The sequence below is a fragment of the Hyposmocoma kahamanoa genome, unplaced genomic scaffold (genome assembly GCF_003589595.1).
Source record: "Hyposmocoma kahamanoa isolate Upper Pololo Valley unplaced genomic scaffold, ASM358959v1 76, whole genome shotgun sequence".
Taxonomy (NCBI): domain Eukaryota; kingdom Metazoa; phylum Arthropoda; class Insecta; order Lepidoptera; family Cosmopterigidae; genus Hyposmocoma; species Hyposmocoma kahamanoa.
In genome coordinates, this window is record NW_020653900.1 from 6,201,091 (window position 1) to 6,227,723 (window position 26,633).

The 26,633-nt window shown below is 35.2% G+C and overlaps 1 protein-coding gene across 1 annotated transcript in view; it reads right to left on the reverse strand.

The window, feature by feature from the left end:
* Nucleotides 1–9,913: 9,913 nt before the first annotated feature.
* Nucleotides 9,914–26,633, reverse strand: part of LOC113232418 — a 95,792-nt gene continuing 79,072 nt past the window's right edge. Inside the window, exons 3-11 of the mRNA XM_026467130.1 lie at nucleotides 19,617–19,829; nucleotides 18,934–19,187; nucleotides 16,574–16,749; nucleotides 15,446–15,546; nucleotides 13,633–13,729; nucleotides 11,889–11,970; nucleotides 11,296–11,451; nucleotides 10,321–10,493; nucleotides 9,914–10,091 (exon numbers count right to left, since the gene is read on the reverse strand). Of these exons, the coding sequence (XP_026322915.1) occupies nucleotides 9,950–10,091; nucleotides 10,321–10,493; nucleotides 11,296–11,451; nucleotides 11,889–11,970; nucleotides 13,633–13,729; nucleotides 15,446–15,546; nucleotides 16,574–16,749; nucleotides 18,934–19,187; nucleotides 19,617–19,829 (1,394 nt within the window). The 3' untranslated portion in view covers nucleotides 9,914–9,949. The remainder of the gene's footprint in view (nucleotides 10,092–10,320; nucleotides 10,494–11,295; nucleotides 11,452–11,888; nucleotides 11,971–13,632; nucleotides 13,730–15,445; nucleotides 15,547–16,573; nucleotides 16,750–18,933; nucleotides 19,188–19,616; nucleotides 19,830–26,633) is intronic.

Sequence of the window (26,633 nt, forward strand, 5' to 3'; positions counted from 1 at the left end):
AAGTAGCAGTAGTGAGAATATGTTTTGTGGTCAATATGGCACAGCCTCCTAACACAATATGGCGCTTGAACGTGGTAGTACACAAACAACCTAAAATCTGAGGCCGATCCTGAAAGTTAAGGTTTAAAGAAAGTTCTAACTATGGCTGTTGTTTATTTAATTTCGCTTGAAACTTGCATTGCAATTTATTTTCTTAATCTTTTGTTGTATTCCTGTTAAGTACTGTTTATACATTTAGAATACACGAGAAAATTTGTAAAGGCTCACTGTTATGGATATTTTGTCTATTTTACATCAATATCATTTGAGCAATTAATTTACTATAGTAAAAAAAGCTATTGTACTTAGCCTCTTTTTACTCGTTAGACGTCTTGCCGCTCCTTCACTGATACAGCCAGAAGGATCGGAGGGGAAGTCTGTAATGGTGCCGACAGATTTGCTCGATTTTTGACGATCGCTATTGTCACTCGATATGGCGTCTTTTGACGATCAATAAGATATGTGTGATAAAAGATTTGCTCAATTTTATCGATCGTTTTATCGCCTGGTAGCGATTGATAAGTATCAGAATTAAAATCGACACATTTGCAGGTATCTACGCCTATCTTCTACACTGTAGAAAAAATACTATATCGATCGTCAGTTTTTTACACATTTACTCGATTTTAGCTGATTGATGATTGTGTTGATCGATAAAAAATACGATGTAAATCGTTTATTACTTACACACTTGCTCGTTTTGTTTGATTACACTTGTCGATTGTCAAAAAATCGAGCTTTGTGGGCGGCACCTTAACTAGCGTCCTTTTTAGTAGCTAACTCACAGCTGCGCAATAGTTATTCGTTTCTATTCGTCTGCATTTTGATAATGCAGGCGAAGGTAAACTACAAGGCATCCCAAAAGGCATCAAGGACCCTAGGACTACACTTCAACCTATGTAATGACACTTACTTGTGGTCTGTGATCCCACCAAGCTCCTTTGGCGAGAATCTGCCGATAGAAAGGTGTAATCCGGTAGTAGCGATCGTCTTCTAAGAATCGCGATTCCCCCTTGAACAGTTCTAATACTTCTGGTATTCGATAGTCTGGAGTGTCTGATATACTACAAAAAAGATCGTCATCGTCATGTTTGGGGATTTCTATGCAATTTTTTAGGACGAAGATAGAAATGTAGTGTAAAAAAAACCGACCTCAAAAGTTCGTGGAATTAATGGAATCGATTAACGGAAAGTGGATGAAATCCAATAAACCGGATTCATCCCCTAATTTGCAATCCTAAGAGGTGGAATGTTTTCTGCAAATTTGAATGGGGCTACAACTGAGGTACCCTTTCCAACAAAAAACAATCATCGAAATCGGTTCACAAATGTTGGAGTATTCGCGTAACATACAAGAAAAATACAGGCGGATTGAGAACCTCCTCCCTTTTAACCGACTTCAAAAAAAGGAGGAGGTCCTCAATTCGACTGCGTTTTTTTTGTATGTATTTTACGCGATAACTTCGGTATTTGTGAACCAATTTTCAAGATTCTTTTTTTGCTGGAAAGAGGGTACCTCCATAGTGATCCCATTTAATTTTGAAGAAAATCATCCACCTATAAGTGTGGCTTTTCACGTATGAAGATTGATTTTTGTAAATAGCGCCTAAATTTTAGTATAATGAGCAATTATTTTAATGGTTGATTTTGCTATTCTTTAATTCAAGGCGGTTTTCTCTCAATATACTTTGGGTAGTGAGAACCGATTTTTATTATCTCTTGTGTCAAGTCCCGTATAGTGGCGAACTAGGGGATGAATCCGGGTTTGCGCATTTTACCGTAATCGATTTCAGTAAAACTTGGTAATTAATATGTAATTCCACGCACTTTTGAGGTCGGTTTTTTAGTACTCTGTACTGATCTTATTCGAAGTCATTAATAATATGGTAAACACAATAATGTATGTAATTAGCATTTTAACTCGTTAAGTCATAGGCTCTTTCAAATGCTACATTAATAATATATTTTCGATTTCAACAAAAATCAGTAAAATGAAACTAAATAAAAATGCGTATCCGAGATTTTCTAAGGCGACGACGTACATACATACCTAAGGCACAATCACGTGCATTAATACGCGTACACTTAGTGAAATTAATTTGGATTTTCTTGGGAAGTACTTACATAATTAAATATTTTGCAACACATTAATATACATATTGGTGCATCTTTAATAAGTAATAATTGTAACTTTCCTACAAAAACACAAAAACATAAAATTAAATTAATTTCGTACTAAAGTATACTTTACATCTCTCTTCTGACAAGTTATCATTTTGCAGATGTGGCCTATGACAAGAATGGTATTGTATAAAGCTTTTTAGTCTGGCCTACTGTGATTGCACTTCGACAAGTGTGATGTTAACCTAAGAATAATATTTACTTTGGAATTATATAGGAGCCGTCACCCAACAGTTTGGACATTGCATGTGTGGCCATCGCTGGATGATGTGCTACCTCAACCCACGGGAAAAAGTACTCTCCAATGAATTTTCCATGTTTAGACATTGTTGCGTTCTTTACGGGCGGCAAAATTTGACTTTCTACGAATATTATTTGCAAAATAAAAACCATCCTGTAAAAAAAATTTGTACATCATTCAATCATCATATATTAATCTGTCTTTCGTTTGTCACGACCGCATCTTCAATAGTTACGTACACATTAAATCTAACAACGTTAGTACAGTTTATGAGTGTCTATGTGAGTGTGTGTAAATGTGTGTGCATGTGAGTGCGTGTGAGTGCGTGTGAGTGCGTGCGAGTGCGTGTCAGTGCGTGTGCTTCGTGGAGTCTCAATGGAATTACAAAGGACCTCCACGTCCAGTGCCTACAGCGCAAATATTTGGGTCACAGAGGGTGTCAAATGAAACGAATTATTTAGGAACTTACCATTTTGATAAAATGATTAATATATCCATTTTTAACTTGTTTTTTTTTTGTATATTGTGTTATGGCTACATAAATACAGACTACATAAATAACCACTAAGAATCACAATCGTCTTGAAAAGGAAAAAGGAATTAACAATACTCGGGTTTTTATACCTTCTGTTGATTGTTGTTAACTTTGTTTCTGTGAAACCCTTCTGTTTCAATTTTAGCTATGTGTAAACAGACAAACGGAATACCTGCGTTCATTTCGCACAATATGTGAAGTTTGGAATACATAAGCTAAATTGAATGAGTTCACGAATGTGACACCCGCTGAGATGCGACGCCACGTCAGGTGCAAGCGTCGCCCGAGTGTTGAACCTAAGCCAAAATATGGTATAAAAGGCCAAGCAGGACACAGGACAAATCAGTTGAAGTTAAGAGTTGAAATCCAGCATACACTTGCTCATTGCACTGTAAACCCTCCCCGAAGTTTTAGTTCCAATTTTTTTGTATAAGCTTAAGTGTAAAGCCACCAACTTCTTTAACACGGCGCAGTCCCGATCACATACTGTGTAAACACAGTCACATACTGCATAACTCGGTATAAGCAAGGTGGAAGCTCAGCTCGGAGTACACTTCGCCCTTCTCCTAAAACATTAATACTCCGTAACGTCAAGAAAAAAGGACAATACTTTGTAGTAACTCTCCTCTATTGTAAATATAAATAAGGACAAGCTGTGTATACAATTATAATAAAGAACTCTGATACTCATTGTCACGTGTTTACTTGTTGCATCGTAGTAAGTCAGCCAGTCACGAACCCAGTCCAACTAGGAGAGCAGTCCAATTATTGGAAACTCTAAACCAATTGAAGTGCCAAATGGTGCAAACTGTACCTACTTATAGACTGAATAGAGAGATAAATACATACCTTTACAGATCATACAGTTTTAATATTACCTACAGTCAGTGCATGATAGTATCGAAATTTTTATAAAATACCGATCGGAAGCGTTTATTGAATTTTTATAGTATTTTAAGTAATTATTCGTTACTGGATATTCGCTCCATCTTTCCCAGTTCACGTAACGTCATGGTCAACCCGTGACCACGGAATATCGATTGCCTACTCTGAAATCTTGTTAATGTTTAAATCATGATTGGTAGGTAGTTGACTAATTTAAAGTGTGCTACATAGGCGAAATAAATTCCACTATTCCACACACATGCTTTTGAAAAAAGAGGCCAAGTTCAAAAAGCCTATCTACCTAGTTTGTACCTACAGATATAAATTACATCAATAGTGAAAATGTGATAATTTACGGAAAAATATATACGATATCCGTTTTAAAAGCCGGGAAAAAATTCACTGTGCATACAACTATACTACTATATTCTGCATAACTATAGACTGCATAAAATATTTAAATAAAAAATATTTATCTACATACATGTCATAAACTCTCTATAGTGTGTTCAAAAACCGCAAATTACGACCAGCATAAAGGTAAACTGTTTTGTTAGAACAAATTTCTTATCTGTGAAAATGTTATTATTGCTTCATAATAACATCGAATTCGATGTTATTATTAACATTCAAATTTCGAACATCTCTAAAAAACAAAACAATTTGATTGGACCTCAACTCTAATATCAGTCGAGATGAAGTTTTATTCGAGATGAAATGTCAATATCAAACAATTTTGACAATTTCACACGTTACTTGATATCGAACGATATCAATGATAGTTGGGGCCGCTTCTAGTTTGTCTATGAATTAAAAATAAAAACTACGGTTGTGTGACATGCGTGAGAAAAGATTTTATTTGCCGCCATATCGCCAGTCGTAACATGCGGTTCCTGAACACATCACAGAGATGTATGTGTGAGATAATATGTGTGTAGATAAAGCAAAGCAGTGTATGTAACTGTACGTAATTAAGCATTAAAACACTCGTGATATGTTTTTATGAAATTATAAATTTTAAACCCTCACTCGTATTTTAAAGCTTTTCATTATGCAACAGTCACATAAACTACTATTACCGCATTGCTTACTGCTATTATAAACTATTTCTAAATTATACTATAACACACAGTGTTGTTAAATAATTTTCAGTTGCCAATTTAAAGCATTTTCTAATTGTGATATAAATGTGTGACGGTGTGAACTCCTTACACCGTCATCCCACCTTTTTGTATCGCCTCTCTCCATTCGTACTCTTCTACTCAAATTTAAATTTAAAATTCTGAATTGTTCCATTTTCCTTTGCATTCTGATTTTATTTCTTTCGACGGTCACTCCCTGCTTGACCGCGATAGCGGATACTACTAAATCAAATTGTCTAACTTTTTTATTCATAATAAAAAAAGTATTTTATATTATTATTTATTCAATAAAACCAAATAATAAAATAATATTCAAATATAAATCGGTGAAATGTACGCGCTAAATTAATTACATAATTTCATTGCATTTTGCCCAAAAATCGCCGAAACAAACGCTTCAGAACAAAAAAAATTTCTTTATTTTTATTAAAATAATAACATAGTACGTCCGGCTGTAAAATATAAAAATTAGCCCTATACAAAAGTAAATAAATAGGTAAGTAATTCTAAATCTAACGTCCTAATGACTGAAAGTTTTAAAACTAAATTTAACCAATGGAAAAGTAACAACTTTTGACTTATTTCGATTGATTCATACAATTTTTGATGTTATTAATGTAACTTGCCGTGTTTTTTACCGTGCGTCCATTGACTTACAATTATTATTTTTTGAAAATTATGTGAGGTATTTCGATACATGCATCATGACTGAACTCGTCGAATTACATTGAACATTGTGACAACAATAATATCTGAAAAATTCTTAAAAAGAGTGTAAAACTATTTTGACTTTCAAAATAGTTTTAATTCAATTAAATTGATTTTACAAACTTCGTTAAAAAACAGAAACATGAATACAATTAAAGAAAGTCGAATACAATAAAGTAAGGCCGCACATTAAGGAATAAAATGTGTTTTTTTTATAATGCACAGTATTTATAACTGTGCAAAGCACAATTACCGATGCCAAATTTTATGTTCTTAGAATCAGTGGCTTTCTGTACGTATGTACATGTCACGACAATAATATCTAAATTAAATTACAATAAATAAATAAATTAAAACGTAACAAAACAAATTATAATAAATGTTTATTCAATTCCTATTTTATTTTATTGCTATTATGGTTTAAATTGAGTTACTCATATTTTTAGAACTTAAGGTTTTTGACAAGGCTAAAAATAGTGTCTCCCATTAAAAAATTGTATTTCTTAAAATGAAAACAGTTATAATTCAGTAATTATATAATTAATTAATATTTGCATATATTTGTTTTGTGTAAAGTTATAAACTCCTCAGAACCTTTTACTTTAATTATTTTATAAAACTTCAAAAATCACAATTACCAATAATCATTGCGAACGGGCACTAATTTTAGTTTCGTTTCAATTTACCTGAGGTTTCGTAACAGAATTGACACTTTAAATTATAATAATCATTCCCTACTAAAACTACTTTTGGATGTTGACCTATAAAACTACATAAACGACCATGTATACAGGGTGTTTATGATAACATTTATAATAAATAAAGAAATATTAATCAGTAGTAAATTATCTATCGTTAATCCATAAATGCATTCTGGATTACTATCTTCTTATTAAAACTAAAAAACAATAAATCACTCACACCTCTGGTGTAATAAGGTCACATCTGTAAAATGACAGTTTTTCGGGAGAGAGGTTTAAAGATACTACGTACTACGTAGCAGATAAGATGATAATTTTTTATGCTTAAATAAGATTGAAAATATATATAATTTGTTTCACGTAGTTCATAATATTTTTATAGCTTTTATGTGATAAAAGCATGCTTTTGACGTATGATCACATGTGACTTTGTTTATTTTACCACGTGTACGAAATGTTTTTGCCATCACAAGTACATTTTAAGTAAGTACTTGCATGGGAAAAATTTCAAAGTAGTGACAAATACAATTTCGATTCTTATTATTGCCACATACTCGATGCCTTACTTTCTTAAACACGTATCTTATAAAGAGTGACTAACCTGAATAACCATCTCCATTTTTCTTTTGCCAGTGTGTCAATATGAAGGAAATGTAATGTGAAATTATCCTGCAAAATTTGTGTATACAATGCATTTTTGCATTTCAGTTACTTTGTGCTTTAAGATACGAGTTTGAGAAAGCAAGGCGACGATGTATTACGATCATATATCAGAAGTGCTTTTATCACATGAAAGTTATAAAAATAATGCGAACAAACAAATTATTTACATGTGAAATTTTATAAAATTCTCATGTAAATAAACTCACCTATTTAAGCATAAGAAAGTTATCGACTAATTTCGTGAAACGTGAAAACTTGTCATTTTGCAGACATGGCCTTATTACATCCAGGGTGCGAAATAACCCTTTCATTTTAAAGTTCAAACTTTCGAAAGGTAATTGTAGTAGATTAAACGGCAACATTGTCAAAAGATTGACAAATAATAATTAATAGAATCAGTTGTTCGAAATGAGAATATTCCAGAAAATCTGGTACTACATTCCTGGTCACACAGTCCATCATCGTTCACTTCCGTTGACTGCACTGGCGCCATGGTGACTTAAAGAAAAGAAATAAAGTTACACTTAGACATACACGCTCACATTTTTGATTGCTCAAACTATTTCCATTCACAGTGAGTCCCGGCTGCGTATATGGCTTCCCGTATACAGTACGTCCCCCAAGAGAGACGAGTTCAGTACGCTTTTCTAAGGGTCTAAACAACTGAAATACCGTATACAGTATGTTCCCTCGAAGTGACGAATTAGATACGCCTTTCCAGCTACCACATAACTTTAAGCGATTGAAAAACCGTATTTGGTAAGTCCATTAGGGACGAATTAGGGACGGGTTTTCGTAAGAAACACTCGTAAAAAAGCGTCTCTGATTCGTCACGTCGAGTAATTCGAGAATCAAAAACTCAGAGGTTAATAGTTCATAGTTCAAACGAGATTGCCTCTTATTGTTTTAAGTAAACAGTGCAAAACGCAAATAATAAACACGGAAGCTATCTCTCTCCGTCTCACCTACACTACCAATAAACAAAATTAGTTGCATGTTTGGCGCTATTTGCATGTTTCTAAATAGGCCAGAATAATAATATCAATAACAACTGATTTCGCGCGAGTGCAGTGTCACAGTTCATTTCGATCTTGCATGTATTTTTACGTAATTCACGGCATAATTTCTAATTAATATCGTTTGTGTTTCAGTTAAGATTATTTAAAATGGATGAAGAACGATTTACATCTCTAGTTAGTAAACTTGCGACTGATTTTCAATTATTGAAGTATGAAGGAACGAATAACCAGAATTTCAAAGTGTATAGTAGACACCATCACTTACTTAATTTCTATAGTATATTTTGTAATAGATAACATTTAATGGATAACATTTAATTTTTGTCTTCGAAAAATTCTTTCAGACTGTAATAGCACTTGTTTTTTTCCTAATAAATTTGTCTTGTATTTGATAAAAACTGTTTAAATATAGTGTAGATATGATAATATTGATAATGATTAATTTTGTAATTGTATTCCTCTTAACTATTACTACTTATTTATTAAAAATACAAAAATTCTGTATTATTGCAGATATTTTGTTTCAGTAATTAGACGTGACGAATCAGAGACGCTTTCTTACGAGCGTTTCTTACGAAAAGCCGTACCAAATTCATCCCCTAGTGGACGTACTAAATATGGATGGGTTTTTAATGTCTTAAACTTATGCGGTAGATGGAAAGGCGTATCTAATTCGTCGTTTTGAGGGTACGGTATTTCAGTTGTTTAGCCCCTTAGAAAAGCGTACCTACCTCGTCTCTCCTTGGGGGACGTACTGTATACGGAAAGCCATATACGCGTCCCGGCTTGCTATTGAGCTTTCATTTCTGTTAAAGTCTCGCTTAGAGTGCTGTGTCGCTATAAAGTCCAATTTAACCCGTTCATGGACTAACGACTTTTACCGCAAAATTAAACATCAGAATATGCTAGTACCTACAGGGTACCCTGTTTCGTTATATGGATCTCAAAAAACCAACTACGATCTTTATAGTGAGGTTTCCAAGTGCTTTCTGTGGAGTTGCAGCCTACTGCTTCTTCATAGAAAAGTATCAACAACGTATTAACAAAATTTTATGATTTACATTGAACATTTTGTATTGAATCAATATATGCACTACGGTATAAAGTGGGGACATTTTTGGTGTGGTACTATTTAAGTATTCACCGTGAACAGGTTAATTTGCTTTTCATATGTTTGACATTTAATAAGCAGGACTACAAAGGTTCGTGTCTACGAAACAGTAATTGGCCCAATCTTAATGTATAGGTGTGAAACATGGACACCAACGCTGAAGGAAGAACATGAATTATTAATAGTGGCAGAACGGAAGATACTTCTAAATATTCTGGGACCAATCATAGGAGAATTTGGTAAATGGAGGACCAGATTCTATAGAGAGATAGAAGAACTAGTGTCTGAGCCGAACATAATCGGTGAAATAAAATCTGCTCGACTTCGCTGGCTAGGACATGTGCAAAGAATGCGAGAGAATGGAGCTGCCAAAAGAGCGATTTAAGACAACCTATGGGTCATCATCCAGTGCGCCGTCTAAGATATCGCTGGAAGGATGAAGTAACCAAAGACCTAAAGGAACTGAAAGTGTCCGAATGGTCGGAATTGGCACAAGACCGACAGAAATGGCGTACTTTGGCGTCAGAGGCCAGGATCCACTTCGAGTCACTGAGCCATTGAAGTAAGTAGGTACGTATGTTTGATACCATTTTAAAGATCCTCGTACTGTTACGCATTAACAACAAAAGCACCGCGTCGGTATCGTTTTTTTACTATAGGTACATACCTAATTAACGTAATGGGCCAAAAGTAACTTGTTTGTTTTTAAAAGGTAAATGTGTTTCTATTTATTATAGTCGATATTGCAGTTGGGATAGAGGGATACGCAGTCTTTTTGTTCTTGGCCTTCTCTGGCAGCGTTCACGTACACGTAGTACCGGATAGCTAACTTGCTGTCAGCTGCTGGCAGGAGTTCGCTCGAATCTCTGTTAAAATAGTAGATTATAGTTATCAACAAACCGATACTCTGATTTTGTGATTTTATTTATACAATAACAATATAATATCCTGTATACTTAAGGAATTATTATTGGATTTGGATCTTCGTCATATTGCGAGGTTGTAAAGAACTCATTTCTTACAATAGAAAGTGTCAGCCGTTACAATCTAAATGCACCACCACCAAGTTGTCTGCAGATACTAAAATATATTTACTTGCTAAGCTCATTGGAGACTAGATTGCTATAGGGTGTATGCCTGAACGGATCCTTGTACAAGGCACAGACTGCACGTTCCCTGCAGCCCAGATCTGAGGCACCTATAGAGACTAGGATCTTGTCAACCTTGTCCAGGAGCGCTCCGTAGAATTTATCTGAGGCTTTTGTTTCCTGGAACATAAAATATGAATGTTAATTTTTTAAGATTGACTTTTATTGACGACCGCAGACTTAGAAGCATAGTGCGCGTCAAGTGCACGATCAACTTTTAAGATAGTGTGGGACATTTTCGAATTGGTGGTTCAAATTGTTTATACTTGTATAGTCTTGGGTGCTCAGTGGATACATCAGACAGTTTATAGTAAGTTTGGTATAAACAACAGAAATGAATGTGTTGAAAGATTTAAAAATTACTAGCAGGGCTCCGTCACTCGCTCAAGGTTACGCGATATGTGCCTACCGCTGAGTGTACCGACGTCGGCACAAACACTCATACAAGTCTTTTATTTATGAGCATTTGGCTCCGCATGACTGCATAAGAATACTCTTAACGCGTGCTTAGGTTCCTTTTCCTCGTAGTGAGTGCCTGGTGTCACCAGTCAGATTTAGTAGGCTATTACAGCGTAGGTATTTTTGATTCTACTTCACTTATTTAACTGCCTCCGTGGCCGAACGGTTACCATGCCGGACTGCCACTCAGAGGTCCCAGGTTCGATTCCCGGGCCGGGAGAAATGTTTGTATGGCTTACATTTATTTCTCTCGTGAGTTTGGGTGTAATTTGTGGTTGTCTATGTGTGTGTCCATGGCACCCGCGACACAGGGTTTCCCTAGTGCGGGGCTATGTTGAGTGTGTACGTTATTTATTTATTATTCTATACGAGAGGCATGGATCTGTTAAGTAGTAACTATTAAATAATCTGTGGTACTAGGTACGTTAATCAGATGAGATTTTATCATAAAGCTTTAACTCACCGGATCCTGAGCAGCCAATATCTGCTGCTGTTGCTTTACCAACTCAGTCTCGGTCTGGACACGATTGGCTTCATTTAGTTTTGCCGCAGATACTCGGAGTAACTCATCTCTGACTGCAGAGGGAGGGGCTCGCGCTGCCAGAGCCGCTGCTCGGATCTGTAAATCGATTTTTTTAAAGACTATAAGTGAACAAAAACTTTTGTAGATTTCTCACAGAATGGCGTTACGGCAAAAAGTCGTTAAAAATCAAAAACAAGGTCTTCTTGATCGTACCGTAGCTAGGTTAGGAGAGCGTCAGACACGGTATGCTGAAGGCGCTCGTTCAAATCTAGCCGGATCGAATGAATTTTTCTTATTGTTCGATCTTTGTATTAATAATAATAACAAACTAGTGGAGTAATTACACAAAAAAATTAATATCACGGTAGTAAAACATTGTGGGATTCAATAAACTTAATATTATTTATAAGCTGTCAGGTAAATATTCCTGGTTCGAATTAAGTCAGTAAGGATTTTATATAGACGCACCGAAGCGACCTGATAGTAATTTAGACTACGTAGGTCCTTATAGCTCAGAATGATAAAGAACTTACCAATGCTTCTTTTTCGGCTTGCATGGGATCTTTTGGCGTATTTTTCTTGTTTCGATTATAAGGATTTGGAGGTCCAACGGGTCTGTAACATTAGAATATAAATACGAGGTAAATAAATATGCAAAGTAATGAAATTCATTTTCCTAGTCAGAGACAGTAGTGCTCAGAAGGTAAAGTTCGTTTTTAAAATTGATTCTCGTGAGAACTGAGATAAAACCCTCTATGTTCCACTGACCCTTTCACCCGTATCGTAATCGACCAGAGCTGTCTGTCTGTCAAACCATGGTCAAACCTGCGTTCGGTTTTACGATTTAATATTATAGAAAGCTTACGGAACAATAAATATGGGAAGTGATTAGTGGGCGCCACGTGTGCCAACCATAGATATAGAAAAAAGGGTAGATTTGGTACGGGGGCGTGGTTCGTGTCGTGGTTCTACTAGTACCCCGCCGCCGCAACCGTGAGCAACCGTCACCACTACAGGCGTAAAACGCGCCGTGAAATGTGCTTCTAATTTTACATACTTAACTATTACATTCTACAGATGCCGCGGTCCCGCGGCAGACGAGTGTGAAAACCGCTCAGTGAGGTCTTATTGTAACGAAAAATGAGTTTCAGTGCCTTCTAACGTGTAATAGTTTCTATTATATACTAGTAGCATTTTTACTAAAAGGCCACTTGATGGTGAATGGCTGAACGAGGATGAAAAAATACTGAAATATTGTAATATAACTCTTACTCAAGTGACTGTAAGTTTAATTTTAAAATTGTGTTATGTCGTTTTCACGTTTTAAGTTCTACACAATCAAAATCTTTAAGTTATGGTATGGTAGTAGATAATAGAGCGTAAAGTTTGAATTGCTAAAAAGTGGTGACATCGGTACCCGATGTTACATAGCATCATTACATATCTCCCCTTTTTTTCTATATCTATGGTGCCAACAGTGCGCAGAGTACCACATAATTGAGCTCAGGCCATTTTCGCTTTGTACGTTATGGTCGCGTCAGTTATCTCGCGCAAAACCTTGAAAACCGTAGAAAAATGCCTTATTTTCCTACTTTGACGTGCAAAAGTTATAGTGGCACCTGTAATATTATCCACCGTGGTATTTCGTATCATCGTTAAGTCTTATTTTATTTAATTTTAATACATTTTCGTTTAATTTTAATACATCGTTAAGTCTTATTTTATTTAATTTTATTGTAATAAATTTTTTGTTACAAGAAACGGAAGTAAACCTTATACTGCTACAATATGGCCGCTTCTTTTTTGGAGAACTAAGCAAACATCTCGAGTTCGTCGTGGTTCAGCTATTGACCGCTAGATGGCAGCACATTGATTGAAATTTCACTATAAAATGTCGTAACTTTCAATAATAGATATTGCACTGTCAATGATATGCCAATGGAGTAAAGTTATAGGTATATATATTAACGGTCCAGAATTTGTTCCGTCTTTTTAAATTAGAAACTTCGACTAATCATTATAAGGATTTCACAGTGATTAAAATAATGAATTTATGAGTTTTGGCGACAGCGGTTCTCATAGTAATTAGGGTTTAAGGTATTTCCATTGATTTTTCTTCCGTGCAAAAACCTAGTGAACTCTGATTCTAGGCAAACGACTTCTTCTTCATTATTTGTACGCAAAGATACCATCCGTGTTGATCGTAAATACGGCTCGTATATTCCTATTAAGTATTTGTTTAAAGTTCATTATTTGTTTTATATTAAAATTATTTACCTGCCGGCGTTTCCAATTGCAACTTTATGGGGTACAGGTTGTTGCGCTAGGTTTGGCATAACATTGCTTGCGTATTCACCAAGATTCATTGATGTCCCTGGGAAAAAGAATGTCTACTTTAATATAAGGAATAATAACACTTAAAAGTCTACTTTAAAGTAGACTATTAAAGAGGTATCGTGTACAGCATGGATTATGTTAAACCTCATAAATATCATCAATCGAGAGTATAATAGATAATTTTCATAGATAGAAATCTTCCTTAGCCCTTAGCCTTTTTTATAGAAGCTTGCTAAATAAAATGTTATCTTACACTAAACTCCTTGATATTCATCAGAAATGATCTAGAAACTTTATATTAGGGGTAGTGTGGTTTGTCAGTACCTTATCAAGTTGTACAGGGTTTTTGTAAACAATAGTTATTTAATAAGCAAGGCTGCAAAGTTCTTCTTTGTTGCGATTGCTTGTATTGATACCTAAGCAAGCGAAGGATCTTAAGATCAAAAACAGAATCTTGAGAGTAGCGAGGGTTTCAAGGTACGAAATGCAAAACAACTTTGCGAAACTCACAACTTTTCACCTGACTATAGCGCGGAAAATGGTAGATGAAAGAAAAACATTTGAACTCTAACAAATCAGTTATAATAAAGAAAATTAATTATCGTTGTCAATTTAATGTGTTGACAGAATAAGAATAAAATATACCAACGTTATGTTATTACGTTTATGTTATATAAATAATGTACGACCTATCGCGTAGTTGAACATGTCATTATATTTTTTTCTTCGAAAGAAAAAGTGGTGCTTCTACCACAGTCCATCGTCAAGTTCGAATTTCAAGAACCTTTTCCACGCTGGCGTGGAGAAAACGCCTTTGCGCGCAAATTTCTAATAAGAAAAAGACTTTCTAGTTCGGTGAGTGAGTCAAAAAGTTATTGTTTATGATGTTAGTAATATAGTCCTTTGAGTTTGTTTTTACAAATAACCCTATATGATTTCAAAATTACATGAGTTCATTAATTCGTGAATTTTCATAAACCTATCTTTATGCAAAACTTTCAAGTCATTAAAACATTTTGTACATATGATGAAAAAGCAGGCTAGGAAAGTTAATAAATTTCTTAGAAAGTTGTAGTTGGATGGCTAACTATCAAAGAACAAATAACCATATTTATGTAAATAACATCGAGTACCTATATAGCCAGAAATAGAGACGAAATAAGGGCCACCCATCACTGGCAACTCATCAGGTAAATTGGCCTTACATCACTTTTAAATATCAACTTTCTTTTGCGCTGAAATAACAAATTAGAAAACTGAAAACTATTTCAGTTTTCTAATTTGTTATTTCAGCGAACTAACAGCGCCAACAACTGACCTGTGTGTACGTTTCCATATATTCCAAAAATATTTTGTATTTATTGTAATAAAGGTAATATCTCTAACAATGGGGGCTGTTCCATTCCGTGATGTGGGAAAAACAGCAAAACATCTAATTACAAAACAAACAGAATCACATTTCATCGGTAATTAAATTATAAAAATGTAATTTTGCAATTTTGGCCCATTATAGCAAAGCTTAAGTTAATATGGTCGATTTGAAGTGAAACAATTGACAACATCCGTCCATTGTTTCGAATTCGGGCTGGCCAATTGGAGCGCAGTTGTCACAGTAATGTTTTGGCAGAATAGTTTTCAAATTAATTAAATGACATTTCGTTCTATTTCTGGTTATATACTCGATGGTAAATAAACGTCAAATTACAAATTTCCTAACAGGCCTGCCGCACGGCTAGGGACATTAAATACTTACCTGGTGGCATCCCGAGACCCCAAGAGTTAATGTCATTGACGTCGTTTTCGTTGGGTTTGAAGTTCGCTATCGCGTTGCGATGTATACCCGATGCTAAATATCTGTAAGATTTAAAACAAAAAATGTATATATTTACAGTAAATGTGATTTTCCTTTTTTCTTGGTTTTGGTACTTTAAATAAAATTAAATTAAATAAAAAAATAATAAAATTTGATATCGTATATATGTACCAAATAATCAGAACTGTGTAAGAAGATATTTAGGCCAGTGTCTCTACTATGATTTACACAGTTATCGCTAGTGACCGCGTAAAATGTTTGTATACAAAATGTTCTTTCTTCTTGTCACAGCTAGGGGCGCTGTATAATTTGCCATGCAAAATTGTGAAGTAATTGACACGGTCGCTAGCGACAACTGTCGCAGTAATCTCGTGGTAGAGGCACAGAACTAATTTAGAGCTGTTTGCTTCTAACTTGGTTCTACTGGGAAAAGAACCCAATAATTTAAAGCTCATAGTGCCAACCTCTGCGTCATCAATATTGTTAACTTGAATCTTTTATAAAAAAAAATATAATTTAATCTTTATTATACTTAAAAAAAAATGGCATCCAAATATAAAGCAATCATATACTTTAGTATCCTTTAAAGTAATATTATAGAAAAAAAAATCATGAGGGTTACGTAACTTTTGCTGATAGCGCAAAATTTTATAAATGAAATGTTTTAACTTACGTTTAGGATAAGAATGACTTTACATAAAAAGATTGTGAAATGTACTAATGTATTTGCATGTCTGCTAAATTCATAAACCTCGTAATCTCCATTGAACGATTAAACTGAACTTTTGAGTAGGTACCTACTGTACCTACATACAAAAAACAGAATTACTAGAAATAATGGTATGACAATCCTTGATTATACCGTTATTTTATGACTAAAAATTAGTCAACAAATTTTAGTTTAAGTTTTTAATTGCCAATATTGCGCCTGAAGATTAAAAATTTAATTCAAAAATATTTAATTATAGTATAAATATTAAGTTCAAATTTAGTCGACGATGTGCATAATTACTTAAAGCAAATGATTTGACTTTTACTTAAAGGTTTCTTTAGGTGTTGGAAACTCACTCATTGCCAAGTCCAGGACCGGATAGCTCCCAATCTTGAGGGTAGTGTTCAAACGATGGGGAGGAGTGGGAAGGGTGTGACGAATGCGATACGTGTACTGCGTGCGAAGGCGGTGGTCCAGCTGCGTGTGGTCGAACCACAATGTTGGGGTGATGAAGATCTGGTCCATGGGGATTCTGGAAAGAATAATTTTTTAAATTTCAAATTGTACGTTTATTGTATTTTAAAATACTATAGGTAGAAACAGGTGATGTTTGTGTTTTATAGCTCTGAGTGGCACTGCACCTGTTATGGACAGGCGTTTCGCTTAACATCACGCGCACGACTTGTTCGTCCCGTAACTTGGTATCATATATATAGAAAGAAAAAGATATAAACGGATCACTTTCATGGATCTTTGTCATCCAAATATACAACTTTCTTTAGTGAATCATAAGAGAATCACCACACCTATCGATACGGAATCGCGCTAAGCCGATCAGAAAAACCTTTATGTAGATGTAATAAAAGCGAAAAAGACGTTTGGGCATTTCGTGACGTCGTGACGGTTCGAACGGAAACTAAACACGCGACGCCTATTTTGCTCCTATTGCATGGACAGAAAGGTTGAGCGCCTCGAGCCGATTCCTCGTAAATAAGTGTGATGACATCTTTAGGTATCGGTCTATTATATATGCTGGGGTTCTGCTCTCGTTCTTCGTCCGGCATGCGTCCGAAACAATTATACTGGCTGGTGAAATTACGGGCACATGGGACTTGTTAACTTGTGTCTCAGTGTGGCTGCGCAGTGGCAGTGACTCTCAGATCTTTGTGATTTAAAGCTCTCAGTGGCACCGTAATTGACAGGCGTGTCGCTTACCATCAGGCGCATGACTTGTTCGTGCCGTCACTTGGTATTATAAAAAAGAACTGTCAAACCAGAAATAGTACCTTTTTGAAAATTTGTTACATAATATAAGCTGCAAATCTACAGAGCCAAAGTTCAATGAAAACTGTCCTAAATGATAGAAAAAAGAAAGTATTCATTTTACAATAAATATAAATATTAGACAACATCACATACGTTGCTCTGATCCTAAAGTAAATAACTAAAGCACTTGTGTTATGGAAATGGGAAACAACGACGGTACCACAAACACCCAGACCCGAGACAATATAGAATAGTTAGTTTTGCAAGAAACTTATGCAAGATTTGGCATCCCAGAAGTTGCAAGAACAGACTGCGGGACACAGTTTAAGAGCAAATTCCAGGAATTTGCCAATACTTATCATTTTGATCATATAACAAGCAGTCCATACTATTCACAAAGCAATGGATGTGCTGAAGCCGAGTTCTGTTAAAAAAGAATTATGATATATACTTGGCTTTACTTTCATACAGAAATACGCCCATGGAATGTGGCTATAGCCCTAATGAGTTATTGTTCAATAGAAAGTGTAGGGAGACTGTACCAATGCATCCAGATAAATTAAAAGTTAACACTAATATTCACAAAGACTTTATTTCCAAAAAGAATGTCAATAGAAATAAAATGGCAAAGTATTATAATAATAAACACAGAGAAGTTCAATTGAGTGATTTAAATACAGGAGATAGAGTCTGGATTATAGATTTAAGGAGGTACGGTGTAATTGAAAGAAAGGCAAAGGAATTGAGGTCATACTTTGTAAGGTCAGAGGGAACAATTTATCGAAGGAATAGATGGCATTTGATTCCTGCACCTTTCTGTAGTGATCCTGCACAATCTTCTTTTGAAGAAGAAGTTATAGTAACAGAAAGTAATAAAGGAAAATACCAAATAATTGTTCCAATGGTTATCAGGAGAAGAATAGAAATAGCTTAGAAAATGAAAAAGATTTTGGAGGGCAAAATAATACTGAGGTAATTCATGAAAGTATGGAAAAGCCTCTAAATAGTCATAGATATTCAAGTAGAATAAGAACTAAACCGAGTTGTTGTAAAGATTATGTTATGGGTTAGTGAATAAGAATTATTTGATTGTTAGTTGAGAAATGATAGAGAAAGGATGTTGTGTTAGGAAATAAGAACTATTTGTTTGTTAGTGATTAACTGCAGAGAAAGGATGTTGTAGTAGGGACATCCCTATGACGTCTGTCATATTGACAGCCCGCGTAAGATAGACTCTCTCTTTTCTTGTACTTGTACGGAGCTGATCGAAATAAAGATTAGAAGACTTAAGTGGAGTTTTACTTAATTAACTATAACAGAACAATTTTCTTTACTGACCCGGCCGGGGATCAAAGTCGGGACCTCAGAGATGGCAACACCATGACAACCGGTGTGCAAGCCACTTGACCACGGAGGCCGTCAACAATACGAATAAAATATAATTCTTTACCTTATGATGATGAGTTATCAAATGATGATGATGGTGGAATTTCGTTGTGTGATAATTCTGATGGTACCACGAGCACAATTTGAATATATGACTTAGTGCTGGGAAAATGAATAAAAGTAACTTCAGGAACATTTTCTTGGCTGTTGTCACTCCTAGTATTACTGGTAGTACAAATATTAGCTTCAAAGCGATCAGTTTGATCACTAGTATGATCGCTAAAGCTGCCATTATGAGTTTTTTTTTAATGTACTTCTCTGTAATGTAAACAAAATACATAATTAATACAAATGAAAAACAAAGTCATGGTAGGTATGCGCGAAAAGTATGAACAACAGTTTTCATTCCATATTGTTGGGGTAACAAACCTTTTTATCTCACAACCTGTAGTTAATGTACTGTATGGGTAATGTACTTTATATTTATTTATTAATGTGACAAATAAACAAAGATAAACAAACGACATATTTTGAGATAATTTGCTTTGTAAATTGACAGAAATCGTGAATCTAAGTAATTTGACTTTACCATGATTTTCGTTAGATTTTGTGTTGTAAAGGATTTTTTGGCTGTTTTTATAGTAACTGTATATAAAAACAGCTTGTTTAGCAGTTTGTCAATGTTGATTTATAATAATTATTGTTGTTAAAATGTATACCCCTTGAAATATAATCATGAATACTTACTAATCTTTTTGAAGAACAGTCTCCCTTCTCCAACGTCCTTTGGTTCCAGATCAATATGAACTAAGGCCCCAGTCTTGGTGAGGGCTCGTGGGGAAACCCTGAGTGTGGCTCCATTGAAGAAGATCTCGGGCAAGGTCAACTTCATGTCATGAGTAACGAGAAACTTCACTCCTTTGTCGTAGAGGGCGTCTGTTACTTCTTCCAGCGGGGTTTCTGAAACACAATAAATAGGTGGATAGATAGATGAAACTGGATTGCGTAAATATCTTCTGACACTGAGTAAGAATAAGTACGATTTCGTCCAGTGAAGTGCGTGAGAACTGCCACTTTACCTATTTCTGCCGTCAAGCAGTAATGTCACCATTACTGTGTTCCGGTTTTGAAGGGTAAGGGTGCTGGATAAATTACAGGCACATGGGACTTGTCAACTTATGTCTCAGGGTGACGGGCGCAGTGGCAGTGCCCCTCAGATCTTTGCGATTTAAGGCTCTGAGTGGCACTGCAACTCTACGTTTTAAATAAAGACTACAGGAAGTAAAAAAAACATGTAAAGTAAAGGCGTAAAGACTGTAACAAAACAATGATATAAATATAGGTACAATGACGTAAAACACTCCCTTCTTAAATTATAATACTTTACAAGCAGTTAGGTTACATGATTTAAATAGTCAGAATTTTATGTCAAGTTAGTACGTGTGCTTGTTTCGGAAATTTAGTACAGCGTGGCGATGGAAAGAAGAAAAGTAAGTGACGAAGAAGAAAGGGAATTTAAAGAACGATTCAAAATTTCAAAGTAGGTGGCCAGGAACCCGAGAAAAGGGTGATAAAAAGGTGGAATGACGGTGAAAGAGGCCGTATCACAAGTTTCCACCTACGATACGGCCTCTTTAGCTAGCTCTAACTCAATAGCAGTAGAGCTGCTTGTGAAAGACTTCGTCCAGGGAAGTACCTTACCTATTTCTGCCGCCAAACATTAATTGAGAATTACTGTTTCGGTTTTGAAGGGTGCTGGTGAAATTACAGGGACATGGGACTAGACAAGTTATGTTTCAGGGTCACGGGCGCAGAGGTAGTGCCCCTCAGATATTTGCGATTAAGTCCACTACACGTCCGATTTTTCCCCTATTTATAATATTATCTATATTTATAATTATATATCTATAATTCCCCAAATTGGCAACACTGCAGTTTGTTCAGAAAAAGTCTGACGAAAGAACCGGATGACTATCGGACGTGTGTTGAGTGAATCCGATCCGATAGTCGGATCCGACCATCAGACACAAGATCGGACGTGTATTCTCTACAGCTCTGAGGCATGACTTGTTCACCCCGTCACTTTTTATAAAATTGATCCTACCGGCAATTTTTTTTGCACATATATACTCAACATAGCCCCGCACTAGGCAAACCCTATGTCGCGGGTACCATGGACACACGCATGGATAACCACAAATTACACCCGAACTCACGAGAGAAATAAATGTACGCCATACAAATATTCCTCCCGGCCCGGGAATCGAACCTGGGACCTCGGCGTGGCAGTTCGGTATGGTAACCGTTCAGCCACGGAGGCAGTTAATTAATTGTATTCGTCGGGATCTCCTTCACACTACCTCCTACACTCTGATGATGTTACGCGTTTGGCAAGTAAATCCATTTACTCTAGTTTTGAATGCCCCAAATTGTACCTTTCGGGAAACACAAACCCCATCAGTGAATTCCATTACTTTGACGTAGATACGCACCAGGAAGGACAAAGCAATGCGCTTCGTCCAAATGGGTGGTAAGTCAATAATATAAGGAAGGATCGTTCCGGACTTTCTAGTAAACCAACGGGGAGGAACGGTAAGGGTGGAATTAAATTGAAGTTCCTGCGCTCTGTTGTTCAAAACCGGTTTAAACTGTTGGGACACCGACGTCGTTAAGAAAGTTAGAAAATCACTCGAGTAATTTTCTAATATTTAACAAAAAAGATATTCCCATCAGTCTTCAATTCACTATAATATTCTCAACATATAACATATGTAAGTTAAATATAAAGAAAATGCGGAAACGTATTGACATGTATTACTTAATAAGTTCCCATAGATTAGTAACACGCGTACAAACAATTAACAACAAACAACAAAAAACAATTAATTTAAACAAGAGAAATTGCGACATTTCTTACATTAATGTTCATGAGAAGAGATTTATTAATAAAGAAAATAAAAAACGCGAGAAAATGAGGAAATATCGAATGACAAAAAAAATATACGCTACGATGTTATTGTGACATTTACATATATTATTTGTAGGCGGCTGACTGTAGTTGGACAAAGCCAGACGTTGGCTTTATATTTATTATGCAGCATCTTATGCTTGTTTTAAAAGTTAGGCTTTTTCAATTTGACCAAGATTTGTAGTTTTATTTAATGTCACGGTGTTTTACTGCCATGATATTCAATATTTTTTTGTTATAATTACTAATATGAAGACCGAATACTAATAAAAATTCGGATCTAAGGAATTTTTAAAGGAAGGTTTTACTGTATCTATCTAGGTAACGAGATTTCACACATTCTAGGTATGTTTGCAGTATCTCCCTTTAAATCAAAAAGCCACTAGGGATGGCAAAGTTTTACAAATAATTAATTACTGGTCATTTTTATGTCATTTTAGGTGATTTGAAACTTCTGTTGAATAATATTATAAAGAAGACTTCAAGATTTAGTATTATCCATAATCTAGTTGAATTTAAGGGGAAAATATTGAAATTGTGGTAACTGTGAAAGAGTCTGACATGAAAACCCTAAAATCATATGTTTTTGTTTGTTGACATTTATTCTACATCGAATTTGGCGAGAGTATAGAGTAGTTATTTTACAAAAAAAGTGGTCATTATAGTAAAACATCGTGACATTCAATAAACTTAAAAATTATAATTATCAAAGCGACATCTCTTGTCAGCTACTGGTAGTTCTAAAGGTACCAGGCTGAGTGAAGAAATAGATTTCTCAGAGATGGCGTTACGGAAAAAAGTCTTTAAAAACCAAAAGCAAAGATCTTCAGATCAGTTGGGAGAGTGTCTAGCACGGATTGCATGAAGGCGTTGATTCGAATCCAACCGGATCGAAGGAATTTTTCTTACTGTTCGATCTTTGTATTAATAATATAACAAACTAGTAGAATAATTTCACAAAAAACAAGTTTTGTTTTGTTTTGTTTAATTTTGATTTCGTTGGACAGCCATTGCAATAATAGATAATTGTCAATAAAGAAGACTGCTTTATTTAACTTTATTGTTATTTCATTAGAATTTAAGAAGATTTTTTGATAGATGGTCAAAAAAGCCTGGTTTTACATAAAATAAAAATAAAATAATAAAAATTCTGTATCTTTATTATTCGTAATGATAATCTAATCCTGTGGGTATGTTGGATAAGTTCTGTGAGCTTACTCGCCCTATTGTATAAATAAATAAAAAAATATCGTATAATATTACGACACAAAATCCTGGAAAATGTAAGCGTCTGACCTTTTTACCCAAATGTGCGGCTAAACTGCCTGGTCTATCCGGCTATTAGGTTCTAAGACCTGGCAACCCTAGCTGTAGTAGTAGCTTACTGAATGCGACGCACAAATTTTTAATATAATTATTACAGAAAGATAGTTTATGAATAGTTTCATTTCCTAGTCGAAGATGAGTGAAAACTTTGTGGATACCTGTTCCTAACTATTCTACTGCAAAGTTCAAACTTGTTTTTATAATATCAAGTGATGGGACGAACATATCATGCGTCTGGTAGTAAGCGACAGTTGCAGCCACCCAGAGCTGTAAATCGCAAAGATCTTAGGGGCACCGCCTTTGCCCCCGTCACCCTGAGACATAAGTTGACAAGTCCCATGTGCCTGTAATTTCAACAGCACTCTTACCCTTCCAAACCAGAATGCAGTAATGAGAGCATTACTGCTTGGTGGCAGAAATAGGTAAGGTGGCAGTACTTGCCTAGATGAACTCTTTCACAAGCTACTAAACTTCAAATAAAATGGTAGTATAGTACTCGTTAACGTGGTTGCATATCTTGATTCAACAACGTTATTTTCTAAAACCAATTTTTAACACTTCTATATCTATAAAATACTGTAACTCCTTTTATAAATAAAGCTCATAACACGACTACGCAAACAACTAAAAAGAGGATATCAAGTTCTAGAATCCTACTTGTGCAATTTTATGCGTCATGGATTAGTTTATAGTTCCATAGTTGAAGTAAAATTAAATTAAGATTTTTAATTTGATGTCCATATCATTGGGGTTTCAAGACTTAAAAGGATGAATTGGTACTCAGCGGTCGACATATTGGTTTTTTGGCACAAAATGTAACTTAAGACACTCCGGACATAAATTAGATTTAATGATACCTCCTTCAATAATGTCGAACTAGCCGCTGTGTAATTAACGAAATAAACAGTACTACATACAAAGTCACACACTTGAATAACATTACCTTCCTTCCAGGGCAAGGGTTAAAATAAAACGTATTTGATCAAACGCCAAAAGTGTTTTTATCACATACCTATAAGTCATAAAAATAACATGAACTACATGAAACAAGTAAGATACTCGCGTATAACGTATTTGTGTTTTTAAACAAACCAACGTTTCGTCTGTAAAGGGTCTGAAACGTTAGTTTGTTTGAAAAAAACAAATATATCCGATGTACATTAGACAGATGTACAATATTCACATATCGTCGACGATAGTGCAATTACGCGTAAATAGCATTTGATTATGAGTCTCCATCTCGGAAATTTAGTCGCCAAATCACATCCGCGTAAATGTCGTGCAAACAAATTAGCGTGATTTACGGGAATCTATTGTTATCAGTCCGTAGACAACATAAATTAACGCTTACTGTGAAAAAATGAAAGTCGTAGCCATTGAAATAACAAAGCAATAACGTTAAATCCCTCTCCTTTGAAATTTGGTTTTTGTGCAGATATGAGCTTTTTACCAATACTACAAACGCAGATTTGCTCAATCCCCGACGACATGTTTATTGTGAGTTTATTTTTTTAATTTTATATTAGATCTTATAATTTGAACAATTTATGAAAATATGAAAGTTTATTGTGTTGACAACACAGACAAAATCACATAGGTTGCCCTGATCCCAAAGAAAGTAGCTAAAGCACTTGTGTTATGGAAATCGGAAACAACGCCGGTACCACAAGATCTGGCCGCGGATCGAGCCCTGGAACTCAGAGATAGCGATACTATGAAAACCGGAGGTCATCACTTATCAACTTACGATCTTAGGCCCACGGCCCAGTAACGCCTATGCGACTGCTCTCAATCAAGTAAACCATCCGACTGTCAATTTGAACAACAAAAAAATCTGTCCTCATTCGAGAACACGAATGGGCGTAAATGGCATTTTTACGAAAACGAGTTGTTCAAAACATAACATAACAAGAACATGAATTTATGAATGATACCAAGTGAAGGGACAAACAAGTCGAGCGCCTGGTGGTAAGCGATACTCCTGATCTGAGGGTACCACTGCCACTACGCCTCTTGCCCTGAGACATAAATTGACAAGTCCCACGTGCCTGTAATTTTACCAGCACCCTTACGCTTCAAAATTGAATGGCAGTAATGCTCATATTACTTCTTGGCGGCAGAAATAGGTAAGGTGGCAGTACTTCCCTGGACGAACTCATCCACAAATGCTCTACGATTAAGATTCAAATATGATGGGAGATTAAATAAACATTAGTTTCCTAAGAATTCTCTATTTTTCTAAGACTTTCATATTTGTACTATATATTTATGTTTTTTACTTTCAAACGTATCAATTGTGTACATCTATACGATGGTTACTTGTTTCTATAAAATCCAAACATAATACCTTGAAATACGGTTCTTTTGTGTAAATGTTTACGTGCCATTGATTTTACTTTACTTCCGTATACTTACTATCATGCGGTCTTTGTGAGATGATCTATTATTAGATGAATAAGAAAACTAGAGAAGCAATGTTGTTTTTCTAATTATCTGTACTTATTCCATTTTTTTAGTACTTTGCAATACTAGAATATTCAGGTTCCATATTACACAAGATGCCGCATTCTATATCACATCATAGCCGCTCACGCGATACATGCAGCCGTAGTCGCATACCACACCTAGAGGTGCCGGTGACGATTTTATACCGATTTATCGGATATCGAAGTTATAACAGGTAAAATAACTAATATTAATTGCTATTTCGGTAACTACTCTAGCAAACCATAAAGTTTTTAATGCCTGGGTCTGTCATTTAAAAAATAAACAACTTCAAAAATATGTCACGAGAATCGTGTGTGTTATTGTTTGGGCTGGTGATTTCGGTGTTTATTTATTGAAAACATACCGTAAGTAGCGTTTTTTAAGTTTACCCTGAATATAAATGTTCATAAACTATACTTTAAGGAGTAATTTCATGGTAAATGTTAGAACCACTCAAACGGAATATTATCATATTTATTCAAGGACACCAAAAATTTCATTAGTGCTTTTTAAGTGCAGGATTGGCGGTGTATTACTGCATTTTATTTGAGATGTTTTTGTTGGTAGTACGGAGGGTATTTATTTAGCAATGCAGAATAATAATTTTTATTTATAAAAACTTGTATTTAAACTGAATCCATTTCAATTTTCCGAAACCAAATAGCCGCCATTTTGCGGTAGGAGTGGATAAAGCATTAAGTGAAGAAATAAAAAAAATTGCAAACGTTTTAATTTCACATTACATGTTTTTGTTACGATTTTTATTGAAATTTTCACTGACTGTCCTTCCTGGTGGAGAATTATTTTTCCTTCTGTGGTGGGGATTTAATGTGCCAGATAATCACACCTTTTGTCTGGTGTTGGTCTTGAACTGGGTAATTCCTTGTACTATGAGTACCAAAGCTACGGAATTCACTCTGAAGCACTTCTCAGAACACCCAGACCAATTTAGAAAGGTTCACATCGTAAATTGTTTTTACTTT